Genomic DNA, 24,990 nt, shown 5'->3' on the forward strand with positions numbered 1-24,990 from the left:
AAGCCCCATCCAGCCTGTCCTTGAACACTTCCAGAGAGTTTTTCTTCAAAGCCACAGCTTTAATCTTATCATAAGAAATTTTAAGCACACTGCATTTTAAGCCCAAAATATATTTTCCTGGCCAGAACACAAAACAATAGTGCCCTTCTTCACAAAACTACTACATATATTTTTGGCCATGAACTAGGTATGCTGTGTAATTTGGACTTTCTCTGTTATGTACATTCCAGTTTCTGGAAGATAACCTTGCTGAAAAGATTAAACTGGACTGCCATAAAACCCACATGAGAAGACCCATTCAGAGATATATCTGGAGACAATCTCCACTGAAACAATCTCCATAGACCTTAGTGAGCCAAGAGAGAAGGAAGGATCATATTTTCCTGGGGTCATTTTAGTGGAGAAAATAGAGATGAACTTCTTAGCTATATTGCAACCAAAGCATTAGAATACTGGGGGAAAAAAAGCCAAAGACCAAACAGGCTTGTCTAGAAGTTTGTCTGAGAAGCTTAGCACAAGTAACAGCTCTGCTCATCATCTACTCTTGAACTGGTAAGACTGTGTTTCATTTTCCTCACCTCCCTTTTTCTTCCTGACTTCACACAAGTACAATTTTTTGCTTTCCCTCATGTACTGATGCTCCCTCAGCATTTTGCTCTTTTCACTGTAAATTAATTTTTGTGAGTTCCTGTTATTGTTAATGCAAGGATTTTTTTGCTTAGGTTTAAAATCCTACAATAGTTCACTGAAAAGAAGGACTGCAATGCTGCAAATTCATGAAAAGCCTTCATTTATCAAATACTCTTATATTTATGTGTAAATAATTGGATGTGGACATCAATCTTCTACCTGCTTGTGTGACACTTTTGCAAGCATCTGGTATTTCCCTCCTTACAGTATTTGATGGACTTCTTAAAGTTCCTGCTTCTGGAGCTACTGACCACCTGGAGATGTTCATACTACATCAGTGTCAGAAAAAAGAAACCCTGTCCTTGGAAGGACTCCTTATTTGGGAACTTGACAGATTGTTACAACAAAAGAAGTAATGCTTTTTGTTTGCAACAGGAGAAGAAACGTGTTAACAGAGTAAAAGACAGCAGAAGTCTAGTGATGTTCTAATTTGTAAAACCGGAGTTTTTTCAGAACCATAATTCTGTTCTGACATTCTGTGAAATGGATCTGATAATTACATGGTTAGATTGCCTCCATCTCCCCACGAAGAAATGTTAACAAAGTTATTCAGCCCCAAAGATTAATGATAGACACCTGTATGCCTTCCGTGACCCCTAGCAGTGACACATACATAAAATTATATACAAGTAAAAATCATAATATGTATATTTAGAAGAATGGCATAAGGTACCCCAAATGTGCTGTGTAATAAGCATAAATACATAAATTATAGATGGTTTACATTATGAAACAATACATTTATGAAATTATTTCTCAAGGCCTTCCCCAAGGCAACTGGTCACCTTGTTCTTCAAAGCTGACAAAGCGAAAGCACAAAAAATTAAAACCATTTCAAAGGTTTTATGTAGAAATTTTTGCTGGTTTTAATGACAAAAAAACCCCTACCTTTTGGGTTTGCTCAGGTAACATATATTAGGTAAAATTTTGTCCCACAGTGGGACTGATCAGCTAAGAAACATGGCTGGTCTTAATTTATTCTGGTGGCCAAAGACTAGAGAGTTTCACCTGTAACTCAGCAGAAAGTTTTTATCTTTGACCATTTCATAACGCCAACCTCAAAACAAAAATCCCAAAATCCAAGAAAAAGAGAGATGCAATCCCTTCCCTCAAAATTTCTAAAGTACCATTAACTTGATGGGTTAGGCTCACACTCCTGCAAATCTTGGCACTGGCAATAGGAGAAAAAAGAAAATAAAAGGATCAATCTCCAACATTACTTTTACTTCTGCAGCAACATGGCAAGGGGTAAATGCTCTTGCAGAGGAAACCTCTCATCTACTGGGAGTTCTGCTGGATGTGCTCTCCCATACTGATCTACAAGAGTTTAGGATGAAGCCACCCCAAGCTGCACGTCCTTGCTCTCTCTGAACTCCTCTGCTATAGGAGAGGCCACTTTCAGCAAAAAGGTGAATGAAAGCTGATACTGCCAGAGGATCATGCTTCAATCCCACAGAGCCTTACTGGACTGCTTCTCTGGACTTGATACTTTCTTAAGTATCTTCTATCAAAATACTGTGCTGCAGCCAGTTCACGAGGCCTGTGGATCCCAAAGGTCCTGGTGTAGATGGAAAAGCACACTTTGGAAATTTATTAGTTTTTAAACAGTATCAAACCAGAGCAGAATTAAAATCACCTCTGTAAGTGTCCCATTTCTGTCAAAACCTTCCAAACCCCAGCCAGGTCCCTCCCACTCTCCTTCAGGGATCACATTCCCCCACCATCACCTGGCAGGTGATGAAAGTCATCGTGTGAAATATAGATTTGAGGTTTATTTTTGCCAATGATATTTAATTATCATTTCAAAGGCTAATACCAAGAAATGTAAACAGCCTCCTGAGCACACCTACTCAGATCAGCTGAATCCCTTTTGTGCAGCAAAAAGCAAAGCACAAAAGCAAAAAAGGAAAGAAGCCTCAGATTCTTTCACAAATTAACAGTAATCATAAGAGACTATGAATTTCAGCCTGGTATAGTGTAAGTGCATTGCCAGGAAAGTAGTTGTCTGATGGAGATACTAATTCATGGGATGTCATTTTAAAAACATGATATGCCACCTTACCAAGCACAAGAGCCTACTGCTGGTATTTGAGCCCATCTATAAGCAGATTTTTCATTTCCACTTGCAACATAAAAAGATTTTTATTGGCAGTAGGAATGTATTATTCACAAACAGCAAAACCATACAGCAGTTGTAACAGTTAACAAGTGCCAACAGATCTCTAAAGCTGCACACACTCACTAATACTGTTTTTGCCAAATATCTGGGATAAAGAGCATTTTGGACTAAATCTTGAAACAAGTTATGTACACAGATGGGTGTCTCAGGATCAAACCAAGCAATGAAGATTGTTTTCACAAGTACAGGAATCCATTCTCATAAAACAAATTGCATAAATGAGGGCTGGAGTGAGACTGAAATGTGTATTACAGGAAGGGCATTTCGTATCTACCTACAAAGCCAGGATATCTTGGCCAGAAGTGAGAAGTAATGCAAGAATGTTTTTTAGAATTTCCAGAAATTATTTGATTTCTTGCATAAATCAAGATGTTCAAGAGTAGAGATACTGAAACAACCAGCTAAAGCAACTGAGTGATGTTACTCATCAGAAATACCAAAAGGCAGATGTTCTTGGGATGTAAAATGAGCTTCTTCTTATATTCATAGAGTTGTATCATAGAATCATGAAATGGTGAGAGTTGGAAGAGACCCTAAAGATCATCAAGATCCAACCCCCCTGCATGGGCAGGGACACCTCCTACTAGAACAGGTTGCACAAGGCTCATCCAGAGTGGCCTTAAATGTTTCCAGGGAAGGGGCATCAACAACCTCCCTAGGCAACCTATTCCACTATCTTACTACCCTCATGGTGAAGCATAAATTCCTTATATCTAACCTACATCTACCCTCTTTCAGTTTAAAACCACTACCCTTTGCCCTGTCACTACCCTCTCTGATGAAACATCCCCCTCCAGCTTTCCTGTGGGCCCCTTCAGGTACTGAAAGGCTGCTATGAGATCTCTCCTGGAACCTTCTCTTCTCTTCTCTACTGGAAGAGTAAGTCCAACTCTCTCAGCCTGTCATCACAGTAAAGCTGCTCCAGCCCTCTGATCATCTTTGTATCTCCCCTGTGCTGGGGGCTCCAAAGCTCTATGCAGTACTCCAGGTGTTGTCTCACAAGAGCAGAGGAGAGGGGCAGAATTCCCTCCCTCACCCTGCTGGGCCACACTGCTTTTGATGCAGCCCAGGATGCTTTTTGCCTTCTGGGCTAAGAGCACACACACTGGTGCCTCATGTCAAGCTTCCTATCTACTACCACCACCAAGTCCCTTTCTGCAGGGCTGCTCTCTATCCATTCTACCCCCAGCCTGTATTTGTGCCCAGGGTTGTGCCACCCAGGTTGCACCTGGCCAATCCTCTCCAGCCTATCAAGGTCCCTCTGGGTGGCCTGCTTTCCCTCTAAGGTGTCAATGACACCACACAGCTCGTTATCATCAGGATACACTCTATCCTGCTGCCCATGCCTCCAAGAAAGATGTTAAACAGCACTGGTCCCAATACTGACCCCTGAGGAACACCACTTATCACTTGCCCCCACCTGGGACACTGAACCATTGACCACAGCTTGCTGGGTATGGCCATCCAACCAATTACTTATCCACAGAGTGGTCAAATTTCTCCTCTCCTTCCTTCAGCACCAGCTTTTGCTCAATTCTGGATTCTGACTATGTGTAGCTTTTACCTTCACCTTCTCTTAATCCGTATCAGATAGAAGAAGAAAGGTTTTAGTTTCTTTTTTTCTTTTCTTTTTTTTTTTTTTTTTTTTCTTTTTTTTTTTTTTTCTAGCCAAGACGGCTGGGTTTCTCATTTAAAAGCTGACTTCTTGGAACACTAGCAGCAATCCCTCTCTGCAGATAAAAAGAGCTTTCATACAAAATTAAGATGTAGTTTACAGCATACTCCATGGAAAAACAGCAGGGGCTCGAAAAACACATTTCCTCACTGACTACTGAGAAGAAAGATTTCACTGTAACTCATGCCATCAGCTTCTGCCCAGTCCAGAGGTTTGATAAAAGCAAACACACCAAATAGCCTCAGTTGCACTAAATTGTTTTCCAAGCAGGATCTGAATTTAAGTAAAGACTGCAGAGAAGGAACTCAAATGCCTTTGCTGCTCCTCATAAGACTTTGCTCAAAAAGTGACCTTAAGCAGTAATTCTGGCAAGATTACAGCTGCATTTCAGAGTAAAACACAGTGCTGCTTTGGGAAGTTAAGTGTTTGGGTCTTGGCTATTCCTTTGACAGAAAATTTATACCTAAATTTGACAGAAAATTTATACCTAAATTTGACAGAAAAGCAATACCTAACCCTTGTATTGAGAAGTTCAGTATGAATTACATAATGTTTTTGTACAATGGATTTTCTTTAGGTCTGAATAATCCATAAGAATTAAATGAACTAAAAATCATGCATGGAAAAGTTCAGTATTTTTTTGTAAAAATTCCTTCTGATAAATCAACTTTATTAAAGCCACCTGCTTTAATAAACACTAATGACTTTCTATACCAAGTGACTGGGAAAAACAGTACAACACAAAACTACTCATGTATTTTTTCCTTTAAATGAGATGATGTGCACTGTGTTTAACTTTGAAAACCACAGTTCCCAAGTGAATGTGATGACACTGAAAGACTGATAAATCAAGAGTATTTTCTTTATGCAATGAAGTATCATGGAGTGCAATTAGTCACCATGAAGTCATCAAGTTTGTGTCTTGTGCCTCTTATCCTCTTACTGGAGCAGCTTGCAGTAACCTTGCACTCCGAGGTGCCTGGTAGATACAGTGACATTTTCTTCCATCTTCTATTCTCAAATGGAGCCAATTACAACAACCCTGGAAAACCTCAGTGTGAAGGTTTTTAGACAGTGAAAACTAACAAACCATACTGCATTTCTTAGAAATACAAACTAGCTCATGTATGGGCTTGCTGAGACTAGCTTATATTAATCTATGCTGCAAATTTTAGTAATACTGAAACTTTTATTTATTTCCTACATTTAACAATCAGCAGTAGAATCCCAGTGGATTCACCGATCCATATAGAATCGAATTCAAACTATGCAGTTGCTGCCATCGTTTATGTAAGCAGTGATAATTTGCAGGTGTTCAGATGTTTGCAAACAAGCTTAATTGAAAACTGTAAATCACCATGTGCTCAAAATGCATATCAGCATACCAAGACAACAGAAGGAATTGAAGATGAGCAGCCTTTTTCAGCTGAAAGCTTTTTTCCAGCCGACAAACAGGAACAGCCAGTGACTTGGCTCACTCAGATTTCATAACAACCTTGTGCATTAAGTAAATGAATATTTCATATATACTTGAAGTGAGAATACATAGTGTTCTGTGTACAAATAAATTACATGACCCTATTGTAAATAGCCCTCATAACACTCAAATGGATGCCAAGAAACAAAAAGGGACTGAAAAGGTGAGGAAAATGACAGAAGGAAACCAGAAGATGATTCAAACGTGTAGCAGGAACTTGCTAACATTTTGCCTTTTATTAAAATCCAATCATCTTAAGATGAGGATTATAAATTGAACAGTTAGGTGACCTCACCCACTCCCCCCAAGTCATCATAGAGTTCAGAAATCACATTCCTGGGGGAAACAAGTAAGAGCCTAAGTTAATATGGGAAACATGTGGAGAAATAAAAAAAAAGGAAAAATAGCAAGAGAGAAAGGCTTCTCATTAGTCCCAGTACCTCTGTGACAGGGACACCCTACAAGCACTTTCACACTGTGGATACAATGAGCAACAAAACTCAGGCAACTCCCAGCCGACCACTGCCCATAGGGCTGCTGCATGTCCTGCATATCAAAGATCCTCCCCTGCTCTGAACACTCAGAAGCCTTCTGGATGTGGCGAAAATGGAAGAGGACACAAATATGGAGATGAACCAGCTGTTTGTAGGGCAGAAGATCTTCCCCTCCTCTGCAGAGCACTTGCCCACACACACACCTACACAACGCGGGGATGCCAAGCACCCTCCTCCACAATGCCACCTGCACCCAAGGATGGTCTCCAAGAGTCTCCAACTGGATAAAGACCAAGACTTGGAAAGCTGTTCACAGGATAGGTCCATGCACCTCTCAGGTAAACCTTTACATCTGTCTGGTCACCACTGCTACTGGACCAGATCGAGGGAGGGCAGAGAAGGCACACAGCTAACACCACCCTAATTTTGGGGTCAGTGATAGGAAACTAAACCCCTCTCAATCCTGTTGCAGCCACCACTGTCCCTCCCTCTGGGTACAGGGTTTTGAATCCCAGTGGGGAGTGCCTAAAGAGTCGGCACAGATATGACTAAAAAATGATGGAACAGTCTCATGATATGGCCAACTGCTGAAGTTTATGCAGGCTGCTTTAATAAAGAATGAAACAAATAGTATAAAATTGAAAGAAAGCAAAGCAAGTAAGAACAAAGCCCATGATGAAGTCATGGAAATGGAAAGATCTCATTGCATCTGGTGACTGAGGAAACCAGAAAACTTAGGACTTGCACCATCCACTTTCACACAGAGCTGCCAGACAATACGCTTATTTTTATAAATATTGCTGACAAAATCCCTCACATATTGAACTAGGTTCCACTAGTGCCTTTTGTCTGTGTACAATGGATATATGCAGTGCTTATTCTTCTGGGTTTGATGCTTTTTTTGCAGGGACAGTTAAATAATTTTCTGAAACCTTTTTCTGCTAAATGAACAGGGTTTCAAACAGCATTGAGTTGTACACAGGGAATATATTCTGGCAGCAGATTCAATTCAAATGTACGGAATCCTTCAAAGTTAGGTGTATTTCCTCTGAATACATAATTTCTTTTTCTGTGTAATTCTTAACTATACTCCTCTTATAATTTCTTAAATGTCTAAACTGTTTAAAGTTAGTTGGTATAGATATGTGTATTTTTTTTAGCCCTGACTCACTAATTCCACCATATTTTAGTTCTAACATAATTGGTATGTCCAAGTTTTCATTCATGACTCATGCAATGAAATAGCTGATTATTAAAACCCCTATTTATTTACTGAAAATATTCTCCGACCTATAGAGGAAACAAAAGAAGTCAAATGTTCAAAACAAGTTGAACATTTTTCCATTAGAAAAATGGCACTGTCTTACAGAGAAGAGCAAACCATCTTCATGTAGCAGCGTACTGCACATATGGTACAGAAGCAATTCCTTTGCTGGAAGCACAAAGCACACTAATCTGCACAATATAAGGTACCATTCTATCTGAATTTGATAATCATAGAACACCAGGTTGGAAGGGACCTCTAGGATCATTTGATCCAGCCTTATAATAATCTTATTTCCCTCTTTCCATGATGGGCCCCTCTCAAATATTTAGGGTAGAACAGCATAAAGCAGAAAGAACCATAAAAGACCATGAAGACTAAGGGACTATAAAGAATTCTAAAATTCTTAATGGTTAGACATTTAGTTGCAGGTAATGTTGGAATGTGGCTCTGATACACAATCACTCACAAAAGCCACACCAAAACTGGTGTGAACTGATCATTTTCTCAGACATTAACAGGGAGTTGGTAGAGTCCTATAAGCAATCAAAACAAACAAAAAATCCTAGAAACTACAGCATGCTCACATGACATACCATCAAACTGTTCAGTAAACAGATTTTTTTTTTTTTTAACACAGAGAAAAATAGGTCTTGCAAGAGTCTCGAGAGATACCCTGTCCATCTGCCTACCTTAAAGCAGACTCAGTTCTACAGTACCCATTCCTGACAAAGGATGCTTTAACATGTTCTGCAACAATACTGAAAGTGGGGAATACACAACAAACCCCAAGCAATCTATGCCAATGCCAGACCATGCTAAAGCTTTTTCCTAAAATGTGAAATAAATCGATTTTGTTCCTATTGCACTATTTCCTTCCTCTTTGCAGATGTGGCTTGCAAATCTCTATTTTTTTCTCTTTCTTCAGCCTGTTATCCCTACCATAAACACTGTTTGCTTCAGCCTTTTCTGCTCAACCATGTGTTCATGGCCTCTAACAAATCATGTTGTTCTCCCCATGACTCTCCCTAAGTGCTCCTCACTATGCACGAAGCGCAGTGTCCAAAAGAAGATCCAGTGCTCCAGCTGCACACAGTTACAGACCTACCATTTCCTATGGTGTTCTATTGCAAAATTAAAACCCACCACCAACCCTCTCCCCCTTCCTGTTCTCAGTGTCTACTGCTACACAAACTGGCCCTCCAAGCATGTAAGGAGCATGCAATGCAAGCATCTGCACCTCTCACCTGTTCTTGAGATGTGCCGCCAGGTCACATCGCTGCATGACTTCCTGACACACCGAAGAGAAGGGGCACAAAACAAACAGTTTGTCTAACAGTTTATGAACAAGAATGCTGGATTTTTTGCAGAGTTTAAAATGGAGTCTCTTCCGGTCCAGTGGGCAGAAATCCTTCTCCTGCAGAAAGTTCCTTAGGCACTTGTAGCAGAAAGTGTGTCCGCAGGGAGTGTCCAATGGCTGCAACAAGGGCTGAAGGCAAATGTGGCAGACCAAGTCATCGTCCACTTCGTTCTGGTAGTTGTAGAGGTGGTTCTCCCTTGTCCAGTGCTGCTGGCCACACTCGAAGCACAGAGGGTTCAAGGAGGCATTCTGCTCCACCGAAGCCATGTCGTCACCTGTAGTCCCCATGGTGCAGCTAAGAAGGCTGAGAGATCCTCTTCCTCCTCATAGGATGGGGCTGCTCACATAAAGCTCAGAGGGAAGTGACCTCCTCCAGGGTGACTTAGACTCTTTGCTCAAGTGTTATTTTCTGCAAGAAATAAAGAAATAAAAATTATTCATTTTGCTTGAATTATGAAAGTTCTTGTCAGAACTTTTGACATCTTCTGGGCTTACCAAAACCACAACAGCTGGATAGACTACGAGAATATTTCTGCTTTGTGCAAATTTGTCACAGAAGATGGTAACAAAAAAATGGGCAAGTATGGTTTCTTTTACAACATAAACATTTTACAGCTCCATAATAGCTGACGCACTGCACAGTTTTCACCTGCAAGATGCCCAATTTGTGACAGCAAGGACACTGCATTATGCAACGTCACACCACAAGCATGCAATTAGCATCTAGCACCAAAAATACCCTACTGTGAAAAAATGGTTATATGACCAAGTAGTTAAATGTGTGAGATTATGATTTTAATCTGGTCATACTCTTCTTTTTTGAATTTTGATTATTACTGTAGAATATTACACATTGCATTAAAAAGAAGAGCAACTGCTTACCCAATACATCCCATTAGTAATATTGCATGTATGTCACCACTTAACCTTCAGGTTTTTTCTGTAGATTGCTACACAGTAAGGGGGCCTGGCTGTATCCAATACACAGAATTTGATTTAGTACAAAGGTCATTATTAAAAACATGGAATAAACTAATCATATAAAGCTATTGGTTCCAAACAACTAACCTGTTTTACTTTTTATCTAAAAAATTACAGCATACTTGCTGTGACAATAATCGTCTCAGTCAAAGGACTGTAGGTTGGTCTCTGTGGGATTTATTTTTTAAACTTTATGAGCTATTAAACTTTGCCCCTCTTAAAATAGCTACCTGGTCAGGAAACTGTGCAGCCATCAGTCTGCTATTTCAAACAGTAAATCCTTACCCCTCCCAACCCTATTTACCCTTCCCTCCCTTAGAAAACCACATTGCTTGACACTCATAACAAGATGATTTAGAAAATAAAGCAAATTTTCTCACATTCTTAAGTGACCTCCTGATTTATTAGTTTTGGCAAATGTTCTCACAAGTGGGGGAAAAAAATAAAATCTGAGTAATGCTTACTTTGTCCCTCACTTCTTTATTGCTGTTCAGGAGAAAACACTCATGACAGACACTTGTTGTATCCTAGAAGTGTAGTAGCAAGCATATGGAGACATGAAAACTGCTAGCCTAGGTATCAGCCCATCATCTTTATTTTTAGTTGCTGAAAAACAGTCATAAATATATTCTGAAATTCATGTGGAAAGACAGTTCGCCATGTCTTGATTTTTAAGAGAATCCCTGTTTTGGTGTTTGTCCCTTAACCTCACACAGCCAAGCAAAAGACTTAGAGCACATTTTACAAGGATTACCATGTCCTTTGACGCAAAAAGGATTAAATAGTAATTTGTAACCCGGGCTTCTATTCTGCTGTGGAAATTGATGCTCATCATTGCCCTGCCTTGTAGTAGATAATATGTACCTTCTGGAAAGGATTTCACGAGGGAAGAGCATAGCAGTTCTTTGTTACTGGAGACTTAAGAATGCAAAATGAGACCCCAAAAGAGATTACTCAAAAAACAGTCTTAAATGTATTATGTAAGAGTTCCAAGATTGGAGAGCAGATCAGGGGAGCCGCTCACGGGGCCCTCGTGCTCGAACCGCAGCTCCCTCACGCTGCCTTCGTGCTGCTGGATTAACTGGAGGGATGAGACTCGTCTAATGGCAGCCCTTTATATAACCCAAAATAAACCAGATACATGTTCCAGAAAAACACTGTGTTTGTTTGTGACTTTACCAAATGATTTTGCCACTTAAAGCACTAGGAAGGGAGCAGGCAGTATGTGTTGTGTTGTACGTGGGGGGTACAGGCAGCACCAACAGCCAGGGCAAAGGAAAAGGAGAATGGGGAGAGAAAGGCATTTTAAGCATCTTTCCCAAATGCTAGACCCACTCCTACTACTGAATACAACCAGGACTCTTTGTCCTCCTCCACGTAACCCAAGTCCCAAGAAAGGAGCACACCTTACATCAGCAAGGCCACAGAAACACTCAGAGACCATTTTGCACACTGCAGTTACAGAGCTCCAGATATGGACCTCTGAGAGGGAGCATCCTACATTGCCTTTCTTTGAAGTCTACAGGGCAGGCTGTTTCTGCAGGCTTCCAACATTGCCTCCAGCCACTTCTCAGCTCTGCCAGTGCCCCATTAGTTTAAACCATCAATAAATACCATATCAACTGAACACAGTACCGGGTTTCTCAAGCTGATGTGACCACCCTTCCACCACCTCTATGCTGACAGACTGGCGGGAGAACTAGGTGGCAGATTACAACATGAAGATTCAGAAAAAAGAAAACACCAAACCCCATTACTACCACTCCCCCTGCCTGCCCACAAAAAACTCCAACCCCCAACAACTTAAACTCATTGAGATTTCTTCACTTTGGTGCTGCCGACTGCTTCCTTCACTGCTGTTCTGCATCAGGGGCAAGCCTGTTCCACGACTGAGGAATCAGTCACCAGGATTTGTGTTGATTATATACCAGAGCTGCCTAATTAACAATTCCAAGACTTTTTACAGGCTGTTCCCAGTGCAAAATATCAACTGATTTACAAAGCCCACAGACACAATATTTGTGGTCTAGGCTACGACTGGGATGGCAGGCAGGCACTAAATTTCACTTATATAAAGCACTATATCCCTGAAATCCACAATACCACTAAAAAAGCACTGCCATTTATAACACCCTACTTCAGCTCTCTTTATTCATCCCTTACACTATTTGCTGTATTTCTTATCACTGCGGATCACCAGCCCCACAGAGCAGTATCAGCTCAGGAAAGCTGCTAACAGGAAAAACAGTCAGAATTACTAAAAACAAGGCGGGTAAGAGAGCCAGCCAGGCCTGTTATTCAAGTCATACAATTCCCTAGGAAATAATTCTCCTGGTACCTCATTACAACAGCAGAGCAGTGCAGGTGGTGGCCTGCTTTCAGTTTTAAATCACAATCCACTTGGGAACTGGGAAAGACTGGACATCCAACTGTGCAATTTTTTATTTTATTATTTTAAGTAGAGTGTGCATAAGAACGATCTTAGACTGAAAAAGACAGTCTTATCCTTAGGCCTCCTCTACTTCTGACTTATTGATTCAACTAACACCCTTTGAAGAACCTTGACACATTTTTACAAAAGCATAAGATGTCAGGCTTTATACCTACCTGAGATTTCATTGTGTTTATTCCTTCTGTCTGAACAAGCACTATATAAAAAAAAAAAAACCAAAAAACACAAAAACCCCCACAACAAAACAACAACAAAAAACACAACAAGCAAACCAGAATTGTTATAAAAACTTTGCTCTTTTACTATGGTTGACTTTAATATGGTCAACTAAGTCACAAATAATTAACACTACTTTCAGTCTGAAACTAATGGAAACATTTATTTTGCAATGAAGGCCCACTGAGATTTAACTAATGTATTTCTAAATTCTCTTATTAAAATCCTGGAGATTTAGAGCCCATTAACGGACCGCTCAAAATTTTACAAAAAACATCTGACTATACGTCAGAAAAAAACAACTAAGGAAAAAAAAAACATTCTACCAACTAATCCCACTCAAAAATGATCTTTAACATTCCATAGTTTCCTGGTTTTTTTACTACCCTATGCAATTTTCTCAACCGAAAGAAAGGACACTCTTTGATGAATGACATCCCTGCTCTTTTGCTGGACTCTGCTGTTCCTGTATGCCAAAACAGCAGGTTCCCAGTTCTGTGGCTAACAACTCTCTACATCAGAATGGACATTTTCCCACTGAGATGTATCTAACCACTGAATCAATGTTTAATAATATTGTGTAGCTTAAAACAACTACAGGTAGGAAAATGTCCAGCTGTATTACCTCTCAGTCCAATGCCACTGGGTGCTGGCTGCTGCTTCTCATTCCAGAGGGCTTAAAATGTTGCTGCCTGTGGGCAGCACAGGGATGCCTCAAGCAAATCCCTTTCTTATCCCTCCATAGTGGGGAAGGAGAGGGCACAGAGAGGAGAGGGATGTTTCAGTGGTGTTCTGGATGTCCCCTCCCTGGAAGTGTTCAAGGCCAGGTTGGATGGGGCTTTGAGCAGCATGGTCTACCGGGAGGTGTCCCTGCCCATGGTAAGGAGAGTTGGACCTGGAGGATCTTTAAGGTCCCTTCCAACTGTTGCCACTCTGTGATTCCGATTAACAGCCATGGTGAAGTTTTCATATGACCCTAACCTCAGGCAATGCTTTCCTGGTCAGTCAAATTTCTACTTGTAAGGCAACATGTAACACTTACCAGTCAATTACTCTGAACAACACTATGGTCATCACCCTGGATTTCAGGAAAGGTTGGATTAATTTTAAAATGTAACAGGATTTCTGAAGTCTGTTTGCCAAGGCACCTGAACACCCAAGGTAGCTAGGAAGGATCTAAGGGTACCCAAATTTCCCTGCCTTTTTCAAAGGCCAGAGCTGTGAACAGGATCTCTGAGCAGACAGGAGTAAATGAACACAAGCCCCAGGAGAAGGAAACCAGACAGTGGTTACAATGCTTAAAAACCACATCACCCTTCACAGGAATCAGGCTTATGATTCATAACTGTTTTCAAAGCAGACCCTAGCTTGAGTGGAAGAATAAAAGACAGCAGAAACTGTAATAAAAAACATGATGAGAATAAATAGCTGGTGCACAGCACTGGAGGGGAAAAGTGTTATTCCACATTTTCCAATAAGTGTGACCTAGCTCATTAGATACAATCTTTCCTTTAATATTAAAGCCATACAGCAAACAAGTGAGGCAGAACTAGCCACTTGTATTGACTTTACAATATCCGTGTTAATTATACTGAAATCTGAGGGCTGCACTGTCTTGAAACGCCAAACCCCAATTCAATTCTAGTCAAAGTTTATGAGAAAGTAATCCTGTTAGACTCTTCCTCTTTTGAAAACACAAAGAACCAAAAATGTTATCAAAAGATGGCATCTGGCAGCTCAAAGTCAGGAAAAAACCCACAAGAGATGAGAAGAAAACAGCAATTAGACCGGGATAGATTTCTGCTAATGCTGCAACCACACTGTCACCACATGCCAATTACCCGGTACACCTGTATTTATACCAACAAGCAACCTTTTTCCATGTTTTTTTACATTGCTCAGCAGGATGACTGGAATTTTTATATTCAAACTGAGTAAAATTGTGCCTGAATGACAACTTTGTTCCACTGAACCACAACCAGGAAAGGCTGGGCTTGCAGTAAAACCACCTCTCTGCTGGTTATTTCTTGGCCTCTGTGCGTGACTTTTTGCTCCATCAAAGCAATGTCCATACAGCGAAGGTGTCAGCCCTCTACCAGATGCTGACGTGGCATCATCACTGCAAAGGAGGTGGGGTTGTAAATGTGCCTCTCCTTTCCCACCTCTGGGGTGTGGGGCTTTAGATGCCATAGCCTAAAAAAGATGTGCACACATGCTCCCCTTGCTGGGTGTTGCTGGAGCACGGTGTTTTTCCCAGGTGTGGAATAAGGCCCTGCTTAAATCTGGTGAATAAGGAATGTTTGGGAAAATTATTAGGACTGTAAGTTGCATTCGTTTTTTGTGGAGTGCTGCGTTTCCATGGCAACGGGGGGGCTCTGGGCTGTAATTATTGCCACAACGTTAAGGGCACCCGCTGTACTGCAGTGTGTGTGACACAGGCTGGCAGGAGGGGTGGCCTGGCAGAGGGGTGGATGTCTCCACTGTCCCCTCTGCCCCATGGCTGCCTGCAGAGGTCTGGGGGGTCCGAGCAATGACCTCAAGAGGGAAGGAAAAGATGTAAGGCAAAAGGAGACCAAGGGGAAGCACAAGACCATCTGACCAGAGACAAGATGGATGATGCCCACCTCACAAAACCAGCACCTCAAACCCCAGGATGCTTGACATGAGAGGATGACTGGAGGAAAGAGAAGGATGTGGTGCCCGGAGATGAAACAAGTGGCCAGAAAGGATTTTTCCAAACACAGCAAGATCATCCTGCAGCCATTTTCTATGTAACAAACAGAATGGCTTCTATTTTGAGACTAAGAGATTAAAATAGCTTTACTTTAGTCAAATTGGGCTCAAATACGACAGGAAATATCATGACTGTGACCTTATAGAGGTCTATGAAATGAAATATCCATTCTTTATAGCAAATACAGAGCTACATCTGATAAATCATCTCAGAATAGAAGAAAAGGAGACAAGAGTATGCATCTTTAACAAAAACACATCTACAGATTAAACTTTGCATATTTCTACTGAATAAGAAGGAGTACTAAAAAAGGAAGGGCTAAAACACACAAGAGTTTCCCAGGTTTGGATGGCCAGGCCACTCTCCTGAAATCCCCTGCAGGAAACCTGAATCCCCTGGAGAAGTAAGGACCTGATCTTGCACCCCTTTCTCCACAGACATGGCAGACACTGCTGCCCACCTTACCCAAAGTCTCACTCACAAGTATTTTCCTTCGCTGTTATCCTGTTTCGTTCACAAGAGGGGCAGTTGCCACCTTTACAATTTGCAAGATGATCCATTTTCCGTGGTGTACCATTCAATGTGCTGCTCAGTGGAAAGAGAAAAGCCTGTTTCTGGGGGCTAATTCTGGTTGGTGTCAGAAGCCACCCCACTACATAAACCAACAGAAGTGGGACAAGCCCCTGGGAGCTCAATATGCTCCCAGGTCTCCCAACAGTCAAGCAGGTTTGCAACTTTTAGGCCCGTGTGTCAAAAAAAATTGTCCTCAAAACTTCCTTCTATCTCCTAAAACTCTTTTGGGATTTCACAGCAGTGAAAAAAAGAAATAGAAAGAAGCAGAGTGAAATGAAAGTGAAAACAACCCACACTTACCTGCTGGTAGAGCCAAAGACAAATTTCCATCCTAGTGCAAAAAGCATAATGAAAGGAGCATCTCATCACTGTGGCTGTAAAAGGTGGGCTTTTATATCCCATGGGAGTGAAAAAAGTACCCAAACAGCCAAAAATCCACCACAAAGAGACAACTAGCGAGGCTTTCTTCTCACTGATGAGCAGAGGAGAAAGGCAAGAAAGAGTAAAACATTTGCTTCTCCACCATGGTTATTTTCTGCAGTGCAATCTGTCCACCAGCCCTTGCCATATGTGCCACCCTTTCTGTCTGGAGAGATGAAGGCAGCAGAAAGCTGTCCATCAAGTTGCTAAACCCTCTGGAAAGCCCTCCCCTGCACACTTTGTCCTGAAATGGGGACTTTTGTGGATGAACAGAAAACACTTAACTAGATTAAACATAGCTGGTTCCTGGGTATATACAGAGACAATTTGATTAATTCAAATTTTAAGGAGCTGAAGCGATAAAGAAAAAGAAAATGAAGAAAGAAACGGTGAGTTATGTTGCTTTTTTCTGCTCTTCTGAATAACCAGCCCCCATCCCTATGGGTGTGCATGGAGAAAATTCAGGGAGACAACACCTGAATTAATCACAAAATGGCTTTGATGACAGAGAGGCTGGGGGTAGAGACGTGGAAAGAAGGATAAAAGAACTTTCTGTGTAGTTAAATAACAGAACTATTTTCAGGGAGTAATACCAGCCTCATCTCATCCTCTGGGCATATGCTACCTTGCACAACATGTTATAACTGGTTTGCCCCATCAACCACGACCCAACTGATGGTGGAAAACTACTTTGAAAGCTAAACTACAATGTTACAAGGCAGTTCTTTAATTCAGCCACACTATGAAAAAAGATGAAGCTACCTCCTGCTAAGATAACAAAAAGGAACTATCTCTCTCAAAGCAAGTATTTCTAAGATCTGTGTGAGACAGAGCCAAGAAGACACACTTCAGAAATGGCTCAAAAAATGGTAACTCATATGCTGTCACTGCTTTGCATGAAAGGAGGCACAGTCCTCCACAGAACCAAGTGCTCATCAGCTGTAAGGAACCCACGACAATCTATGCCCAGAGGGAGACAACTATAAGAACAGGAGAAAGAATAAAGAGGATGGTCTAGACAGAAGGTTTGTGCTTTCAGCCTCAACCTGTTAAACAGCACCCAGCAGCTCAGAAGCATTACTTGGAGAGAAAAGGCAATTTCATAAACTGGTCTGCCTAGCCTAGAGATGGCTTATTTTCTCCCTAATGAGAGAAAGCAAGTATCATCACATCAGGAATCTTCAAAAAAGAAGAAATTAAAAGCCTTCTTGAGCCCACAGTGGAAATGGTGTATAACTCAGCCTACGTACCTGCAGGCCAGATTAGCCAGGAGATGTAGCTTGCTCATGAGCAGGGGTACCACATGCAGAGTGAGTGGTTCATCTGTGAAACAACCCCACCTGGTCTGTAGCCCAATGTGACCAGGCAGCAGGGGAAGCTGTGCTGGCTCTGGCCACCCCTTGGCAGGCAGAGGACTTGCCCCGAGCAGCCTTTGCCCAGGAACTACATGAGGATGTTACCTGCTAGCCATCACTCAAATTAACACCTAGATAAAGGCAAGTTCTTGGATTCTTAATGTTTTAGGGTGATGACCACACCTCTCCCTATTAACTCTGCTGAAGACATTTCACTTTGCTTCTGTACATAACTTAATTTCTACTTAATTTCCAGGCAGAAGTTTCCTTCTCATCCATGCTAAAAGGTTCTTTTCAGAGCTGGCTGCCTGACCCAGCTTTGAGCATGGGCAGACAAGAACACAACCTGTCCCCATGCTCTTGTATATTTGTACAAAACACCCTCAGATTGCTTTGTAGGACACGTGTTAGAAAATAAAACCTTAACATTCAGATCTTCTGCTTTTGCTCTCTATATGTAGGTGTACTGCACCTCAGACACACACACTCTGTACACAGATACTGAAAATAAATGGCTTCATCCATCATTAGAATTTTCATAATAAGAACATGTTAGATCTAGAAGTTGTAGTCTTAAATATACAAATATTACCTTAAATAAAAATAATTTAAATATTTTGTATGTAAACAGGTCTTTAGAGTAGACTGGTACTTGATCTGGGGCCTCCAGACAGGATTCAGAGAGGGAGCAGACATTGAGTTGACTATGTAAAGTCAAGTCTGGTTATACAAAGTTGACAGAGATAAAGAATTTGAAAGCAAAGAGAGCACTGCATTTGTTTTCAGTCCAAATGCAGGAATCACACTCTCTGCTTCAGCCCTTGTAATTACACAGCCACCAAGAAACAGTGGAGACAACATCTGTTGATTAAAAAAAACACAAGCCCAGTAAAAAACCCCAAACATTTTAGCCTAAATCATTTGGCTATCCCCTAACCACGTTTACCAGCTGTTGATTTCAATTACTTTCGCTATTAGCTTGGCTGACTGCATGTTAAATACATACATGTATATTACAAGAAGAGAATTCCAGCACCCAGCAGACAGGGAGGCTTTTACAGTACAGTTACTTATCAGCCTGAGGTGCCAAATTCGGCAGCTGAAGCATCCCCTCTGAATCCTATTAAGATTCTTAGAAAGAAACTGCTTCAGCAGCAGCACTGTTGAAAAGCAGTCCTTTAACATGCAAGTGAAAATGTTAGCAAAGGCACACAGTAACACACAGGAAACCAACAGGTCCTGGTAGGTATTCTCAAATGAGTGTGAGGGGCTAAATATTGAGCAGCAATCTTCTACCTTCCCTTTGCAGAATTAATAATGTGGAGGAGTGAGTGCTGAACTGCTGTCACAGCATTTCTGTCCACTTCCCTCAGTAGTCTTGTTCTCTTTGTTTGAAAAAGGAAGACTCCTAAACACAGGCAGACATGAAATCACTACCTTCTAAGTGAGTAGTACAAATTAAAATCAAAGGAAAAAAATGACACTAAAGACACATAAGTGGTAGCACCTATGTAAAACACCAAACTGGTAGCGGCACACAGAAATTATACAGAACATACATATTTATAGAACTATAAATAAAGAAGCTAGAATAAAATTGTCCAATGAAAGCACAAGAGGGTTTAGTGGTCAGACAAGGATACTTGTTCTAAAAGCAAACAGGGCTCAGGAGAAGCTTGGTGGGGTGGGGAGGCAGCAGGGCTCCAACTGCTATGCCCCTCTAGCAAAAAAAAAGCTGTCCTTAAAAAAGAAAACAAAGCCTCAGTTTATGAAAGAAAAATGTATTTCAGTTTTCAGATACTTAATCATGAATTTGCAAAACATTCAGAAGACATTTACTCACATCAGTAGGGAATTCTGGTTCACCACGTTTTGGGAAGAGAGTGGGAAAGGAGCGATCACAAAAGAGCCTGACCAGGTAGGGCGTTCAGATTCCTAACTTCAGGCACCACTTTTCTGTTGTTGTGGTCAAAATGGCTCCAGCAGTAGAGGCTGACAGAAGCATGCTACACTGGGAAAGAGCCAACTTTCTCCACCTCCTCCTTCTCCCTCTCCAATCTCTTCTCAACATGCTGAAATTTTGCATTTGAGATTCTGTGGGGGATGATACAATTTTCACTTCCTCATTTATTCTATGTATTCAACCCTTAAGAGTTAGCTCTTAAAATACCAGTCTTTGAAGGATATTACTTCATTAGCATTGCTTTCAGAAAAAGGTCTTTAGGAGGCAGACAATTCAGCCTCAGGAATGCCCATCTTCTTTGCACTCCCAAACCACAATGCTCATTTTCCCAAACTGAGCACTTCTCAACAAGTTAGGTTGGGTTCATAGACATAAAAAATTCAAACTCTCGTTTATTTCCATACCTTTTTTTTTTCACCCCTAGCCCATGTTAAGCACTTTCACATGTTCTATGCCAGATACTTAGATGAAACATCTTTAAAACTTCATAAGCCTTTTTTTTTTTTTTTTTTTAATTGCTATGTTATCCGAGAGCCAGAAACCATCACAGACAACGCTCCCACTCCACTGGGAGCTGTGTAAATGAACACAAAAGATAATGCTGTCTCTGTGAGATAAAGACTCACATTCCCATGGGCTGTATCTCCTTTTCATAAAAAGGGATCAGTGCTGTGCACCAAGATGATGAGAGCCCAGAAATGCTACACAAGGTCCAGTGGTGCTGTAAACACTTCCTTACCCTTTGCACAGCAGCAGCAGCAGCAGCTGTGTTGATAAGACCATGTTAACTCAACGCAATGGCACTAGCATGTGATGGAGCATTTGGAAATAACAGATTTCCAAGCTACTCTGCTCCCATCAGCAACAATGGTGATCCAAGGAATTAGTCCTGAAGCTAACTTGCAAATTGCCAAATCATAAAATCTTATAAGAAATGGCTCAAACTGACTAGCAAGTTCAGATCAGTCCAGCAGCTCACAGGAACAGAGTCCAGTGGGTCAAAGAGATTCTGCCAGAAGTCATCTTCACCTGGCAGTCACTAAAAAGCTAAGGAATACCTAGAAAATGAGCCTTCACTTTATTGCGAGAAAGACCCCTTCTGCAACAAGCTTGTAATATAGGGAATTACAAAATTAATACAAATATTAAAAAAAAAAAAAAAAAAGTAATCTGCTCTATCCTTACTACATTCCAGCTAGATGCAGACATTTGGATCAGGAAAACAACATATTATATTTCTGTAAAGAAGTGTATAACGCTGCAGTAAAAACCAGCCTTGATTTTCACTGGCTCAGAGAGTTAAAGAGCTAGTAATTCCAATTTAATGAACCAAGAAGTGGCAAAGGTAATTAAAAGCCCTCACCCTGTCCTGTCTGTGTGCAATCTACCAGAAGCACATTTGAGAAAATGATGAGATTTTCATTCAGAGGAGACATCTGACTGTAAAAGCAGGAGACTCAACTACAAGCAACATGGTATCTTATTATCATCGATATAGGACAGGAACAGAGAAATAATAAATAAAATCCCAGGCAACTGATCTGCCTCCATATATTGACTGAATGTAAAGAAAACATAAAGGGAAAAGGAAAGAGTCCTGAAAAGGCCATTCTAGCTAAATAATTTTAATGTGGAAAAGGTAAAATCCTTCACAGAACTAAGAAGTAACAGTAGAAAATTACTGCAATAATATAACATGCTTTGACTAAAAGGAGTAATTTGCATACATTTCCCTTTATGAACTTCAGAATGGGAAATATATGAAGTTGGATTTACTGCTTGTCCACACAGACCTGTTTAACTGAATGTGAAGTTTCAGTAAAGTTATATTCTGAACTAAAACCTATTTTGTTGTTAAAGCACCTTTTGTTGCTTTAGCTTCGGCAAATCCCTACTAACAAATGGAAGTAAATATAATGCTAAGAGTTTACAAAAAGTCTTATTTTTGTTTTGGTGTTTGGTTTTTTTTTTCCCCACTAAGTATATGAAAATAAATCACTGGAACTTTCCCTAATGCAATAGAAGATGGATTTTTTTGGTTTTTTCGGATGCTGGATCTGGAGAACAGCTCCCCAGTGCCCTCCTGACTCCCTTCAGACTTGTGAATGAAACTTGTGAATGAATGCTTTGTCTAAAAGATTCCTATTTAACTGCAAACTAGGGTCAAGGCATGCAATGAACCAGCTACAAAACCTTGTCCCAAATAATTATTGTAAACATTTGTACACGGCATGCTTAGAGTAAGAAGATAAACAAATAAAACCACCAAATCTCAACAATTTTATCAAATCTTCAATTAAAAATCTTCCTAACAGCCAGACCTGACACCTCACTTGTTCTACCAGTTTCCTCTCTCCCTCTTTCCACTCCCCAAACCCTGAAAAAAAACAGGAATTATTCTTCTAAGGGCAAACATTCCCACTTGAAAACGTTACCTACACTTATTTCAAAATTCCTACACACTAGAGTTCTTAACTTTTATTTTTCTACCAAAATCTCTTGAAAGCAGACAGATTTAACAAAAGGAAGGAACAAACACACGAATGATCTTTAGTTTCCCATTCTGTTTTTTAGAAGAACATGATCTCTCTTTGTTTTTACCAAACTCTTAACCAGGGGACATGTGTTACTTGTGCATGCACTGCACAGTGCCCAACAAAATGAGAAGCCTTTTTTGCAAGATGGCTATAAATGCTACCTGGAAGTTTACCAGGGTTTCTAGGATGCTTGTTGGAAAAACCTTCTAGATAACTGTAGTATTACTACATATGTATCCTAGGAGACCAAAGAGCTTTCACATTTAAGAGCTTATTTCCCAGCCATTCTCTCGATACACATCTCATGCATTTATAAATAATACAGACAGCTGTGAGAAAAGAGGACATTGGTTTAATTACAGTCAAAATGTACACTGACCTCTGCTTTTATCAGCATAAATCGTTCATTTTATTTCACTTCTTTCAGACCTTCTGACTATAAAGATGTCAGGAATCTCATGTAATTCATGAAATGTTTTTCAACTTGAATTTTACAACCGAGCAAAGCTAAAAAAAAATTCATCTTTAAAAATCCACAGGCATATGCGCAAACCACCAGAAAGAGCCTTTGTGTTTATGCAAGTTAAATTTACATTCCTGACCACAACATTTTGCAAAATATCAAGCTGTTAGATATAACCCTAAAAATCAGGAAAAACCCTCTGAAAGAGAAATTAAAAAAAAAAAAAAGGCAGCAAAATTAAACAAGAAGCACAAACCAGCTAATTCAAGAGAGACTCACTTTACACTTCAGGTTAGAATACCCTATGCATTTGAAACAAGCCAAATCAAAAGCATTCCCTTCATTTCTTGCTTGTAATTCGTATCACAGGGTCTAACATGCAATAAAGCACTCAGCACCGAGGCTCTGAAGAGCATCTTATCCCCAGAGGTCCCTTCCAACCCCTTACCATTCTGTGATCTATAAAATGCCCAGCGCAGCCCCAGAAGCCCCCAGGTACGATTCCCCAGCAGCCGGCACCGAGGATCTGTTACAGAACCTGCAAGACAGAGCACGACAGCCCCTTCCCTTCATCCCCTTCTCAGTCCACATTTCTTACCCTTCCATGCCAGTGGAGGCGAGGAGGGAGCACAGCATACCTGCCCAACATAAAGGAAAAGAAGAATATACTGTTGTTCTCTTGGAGGAGGGGATATCACATGACAACAGGGAACTTCAAGGAAAAAGGTTGTCAGCATGTCAGTATACACAAATTAATTCACCAGTGGGTAATTAAAACAGGACCAGCCCCTCCTCTAACCACTAAGCAGCTCTTGGGGTTTGATTTACTTAAAGCAGTCAATTCATCTCCTCACGTCTCCCAAATACGAGTGAAGCCCTAATAGCCGTGGCTCCGTAAATACTAACTGGAGCAGGAAAAAGAGTAAAAGATCTTCAGGCACTCTCTTACGCTGTGTCCTTTTCAAATCCTAAACCTAACATTAAACCTAACTGCAGGCTAACATGTCGCCAGCAAATTCTCATGAATGCCTAATGAAATGGTGCTACTACATCTAGCACAACACAGGTTTGTAAGCACACCCGGCGAGCATGTGCGGGTATCACACACACAGGAATACTTAAAATAACTCCACACTATATAGTGGCTTTACAACACATACAGGACATGCCAGGTCCCTGTCATGCTCTCTGTGTGCTATGAATATTATTCAAGCCAACACAGTGTTTAAAAGAAAAACAACAAATTGGATTATATGTTAGTTTTCTTCCCTCCCCTACAAAAATTCTGCCTTTTGAAAAAAAAATGTAAACGAAATGTTCACTGTCCTCAAAACTGCACATTCTTTCTGAAAAAGTCTCAATTTCAGTATAGTTTTATAATTCAGTATCTCCATACTGGAGAGTTATTCAGTACAGAAAGTCAATTTACATCTTGAAATTACTCTGCTTTTCACCAATCAAAAAAAGAACAGGGGGAAAAAAGAGTATTCTGTTTTTCTTCCAAATTAACTAACTTTCTGGATTTTTGAACACTAGATATACTGTGGACTCACAAACTACAAACCACTTGCTTCCACAGCAGCTTTTATACTTTTTATATTACTTCTCCATTATACAAGACACACCACAGAAAACACGCAGGAGACTCCACTGCCAGCTAAATGTGATAACCACCATATTCCTCAAGACACCATCCTCTCCCTTCATTTAGTTCCATGAAGTGGATGAAAAAAACCCTAAACCTACAAACAGCACCATAAATCAGCAGTAGACAAGTATGCTCCAGCAGCGAAGGGATCAGTTTGAGGTCACAGTGGATGCTTCAGAAGACTTCGGGGTGGTCTTTAGGCCAACCCCCACTTCAGAAAACATGATTACAAAGTAAATTACTTATCTGAAAAAAGTACCAAAACTGTTTTTCTTGACTCCTCTTGGCTTGGCATGGTCTTAAACAAACAGGATGGATAAACAGTGGGATGAAGAGGACTGATGTCCATCTGGTTGACAGGACAGCTACATGGTCTAGATGAGACATCACCCCTGCTGAGGCCACCAGACCAGTTAAACTGTCCAGTCAGAAGCAAGACCCATTCTGTTCCTTCCCATGAGATAAAACCCATGTTGGTATTTCAAAGACCTAGAGAGTACTATGGAAAC

The 24,990-nt window shown here is 40.7% G+C and overlaps 1 protein-coding gene across 7 annotated transcripts in view; it reads right to left on the reverse strand.

The window, feature by feature from the left end:
* The window catches only part of LNX2 (ligand of numb-protein X 2), a 59,815-nt gene that overhangs the window by 18,683 nt on the left and 16,142 nt on the right, over positions 1-24,990 (reverse strand). For 5 of the 7 annotated variants that reach the window (XR_011724372.1, XR_011724371.1, XM_071736474.1 and 2 more), the window contains exon 2: positions 9,027-9,548. Coding sequence is in view for 4 of the 7 variants with exons in the window: in XM_071736474.1 (XP_071592575.1) it covers positions 9,027-9,427 (401 nt within the window). In the remaining 3 variants the exon portion in view is untranslated. Of the gene's footprint in view, positions 1-9,026; positions 9,549-16,395; positions 16,623-24,990 lie in introns of those variants that run through there. The other 2 variants (XR_011724374.1, XM_071736446.1) reach the window with 2 other exon arrangements.

Source organism: Heliangelus exortis, chromosome 1, assembly GCF_036169615.1.
Source record: "Heliangelus exortis chromosome 1, bHelExo1.hap1, whole genome shotgun sequence".
Taxonomy (NCBI): domain Eukaryota; kingdom Metazoa; phylum Chordata; class Aves; order Apodiformes; family Trochilidae; genus Heliangelus; species Heliangelus exortis.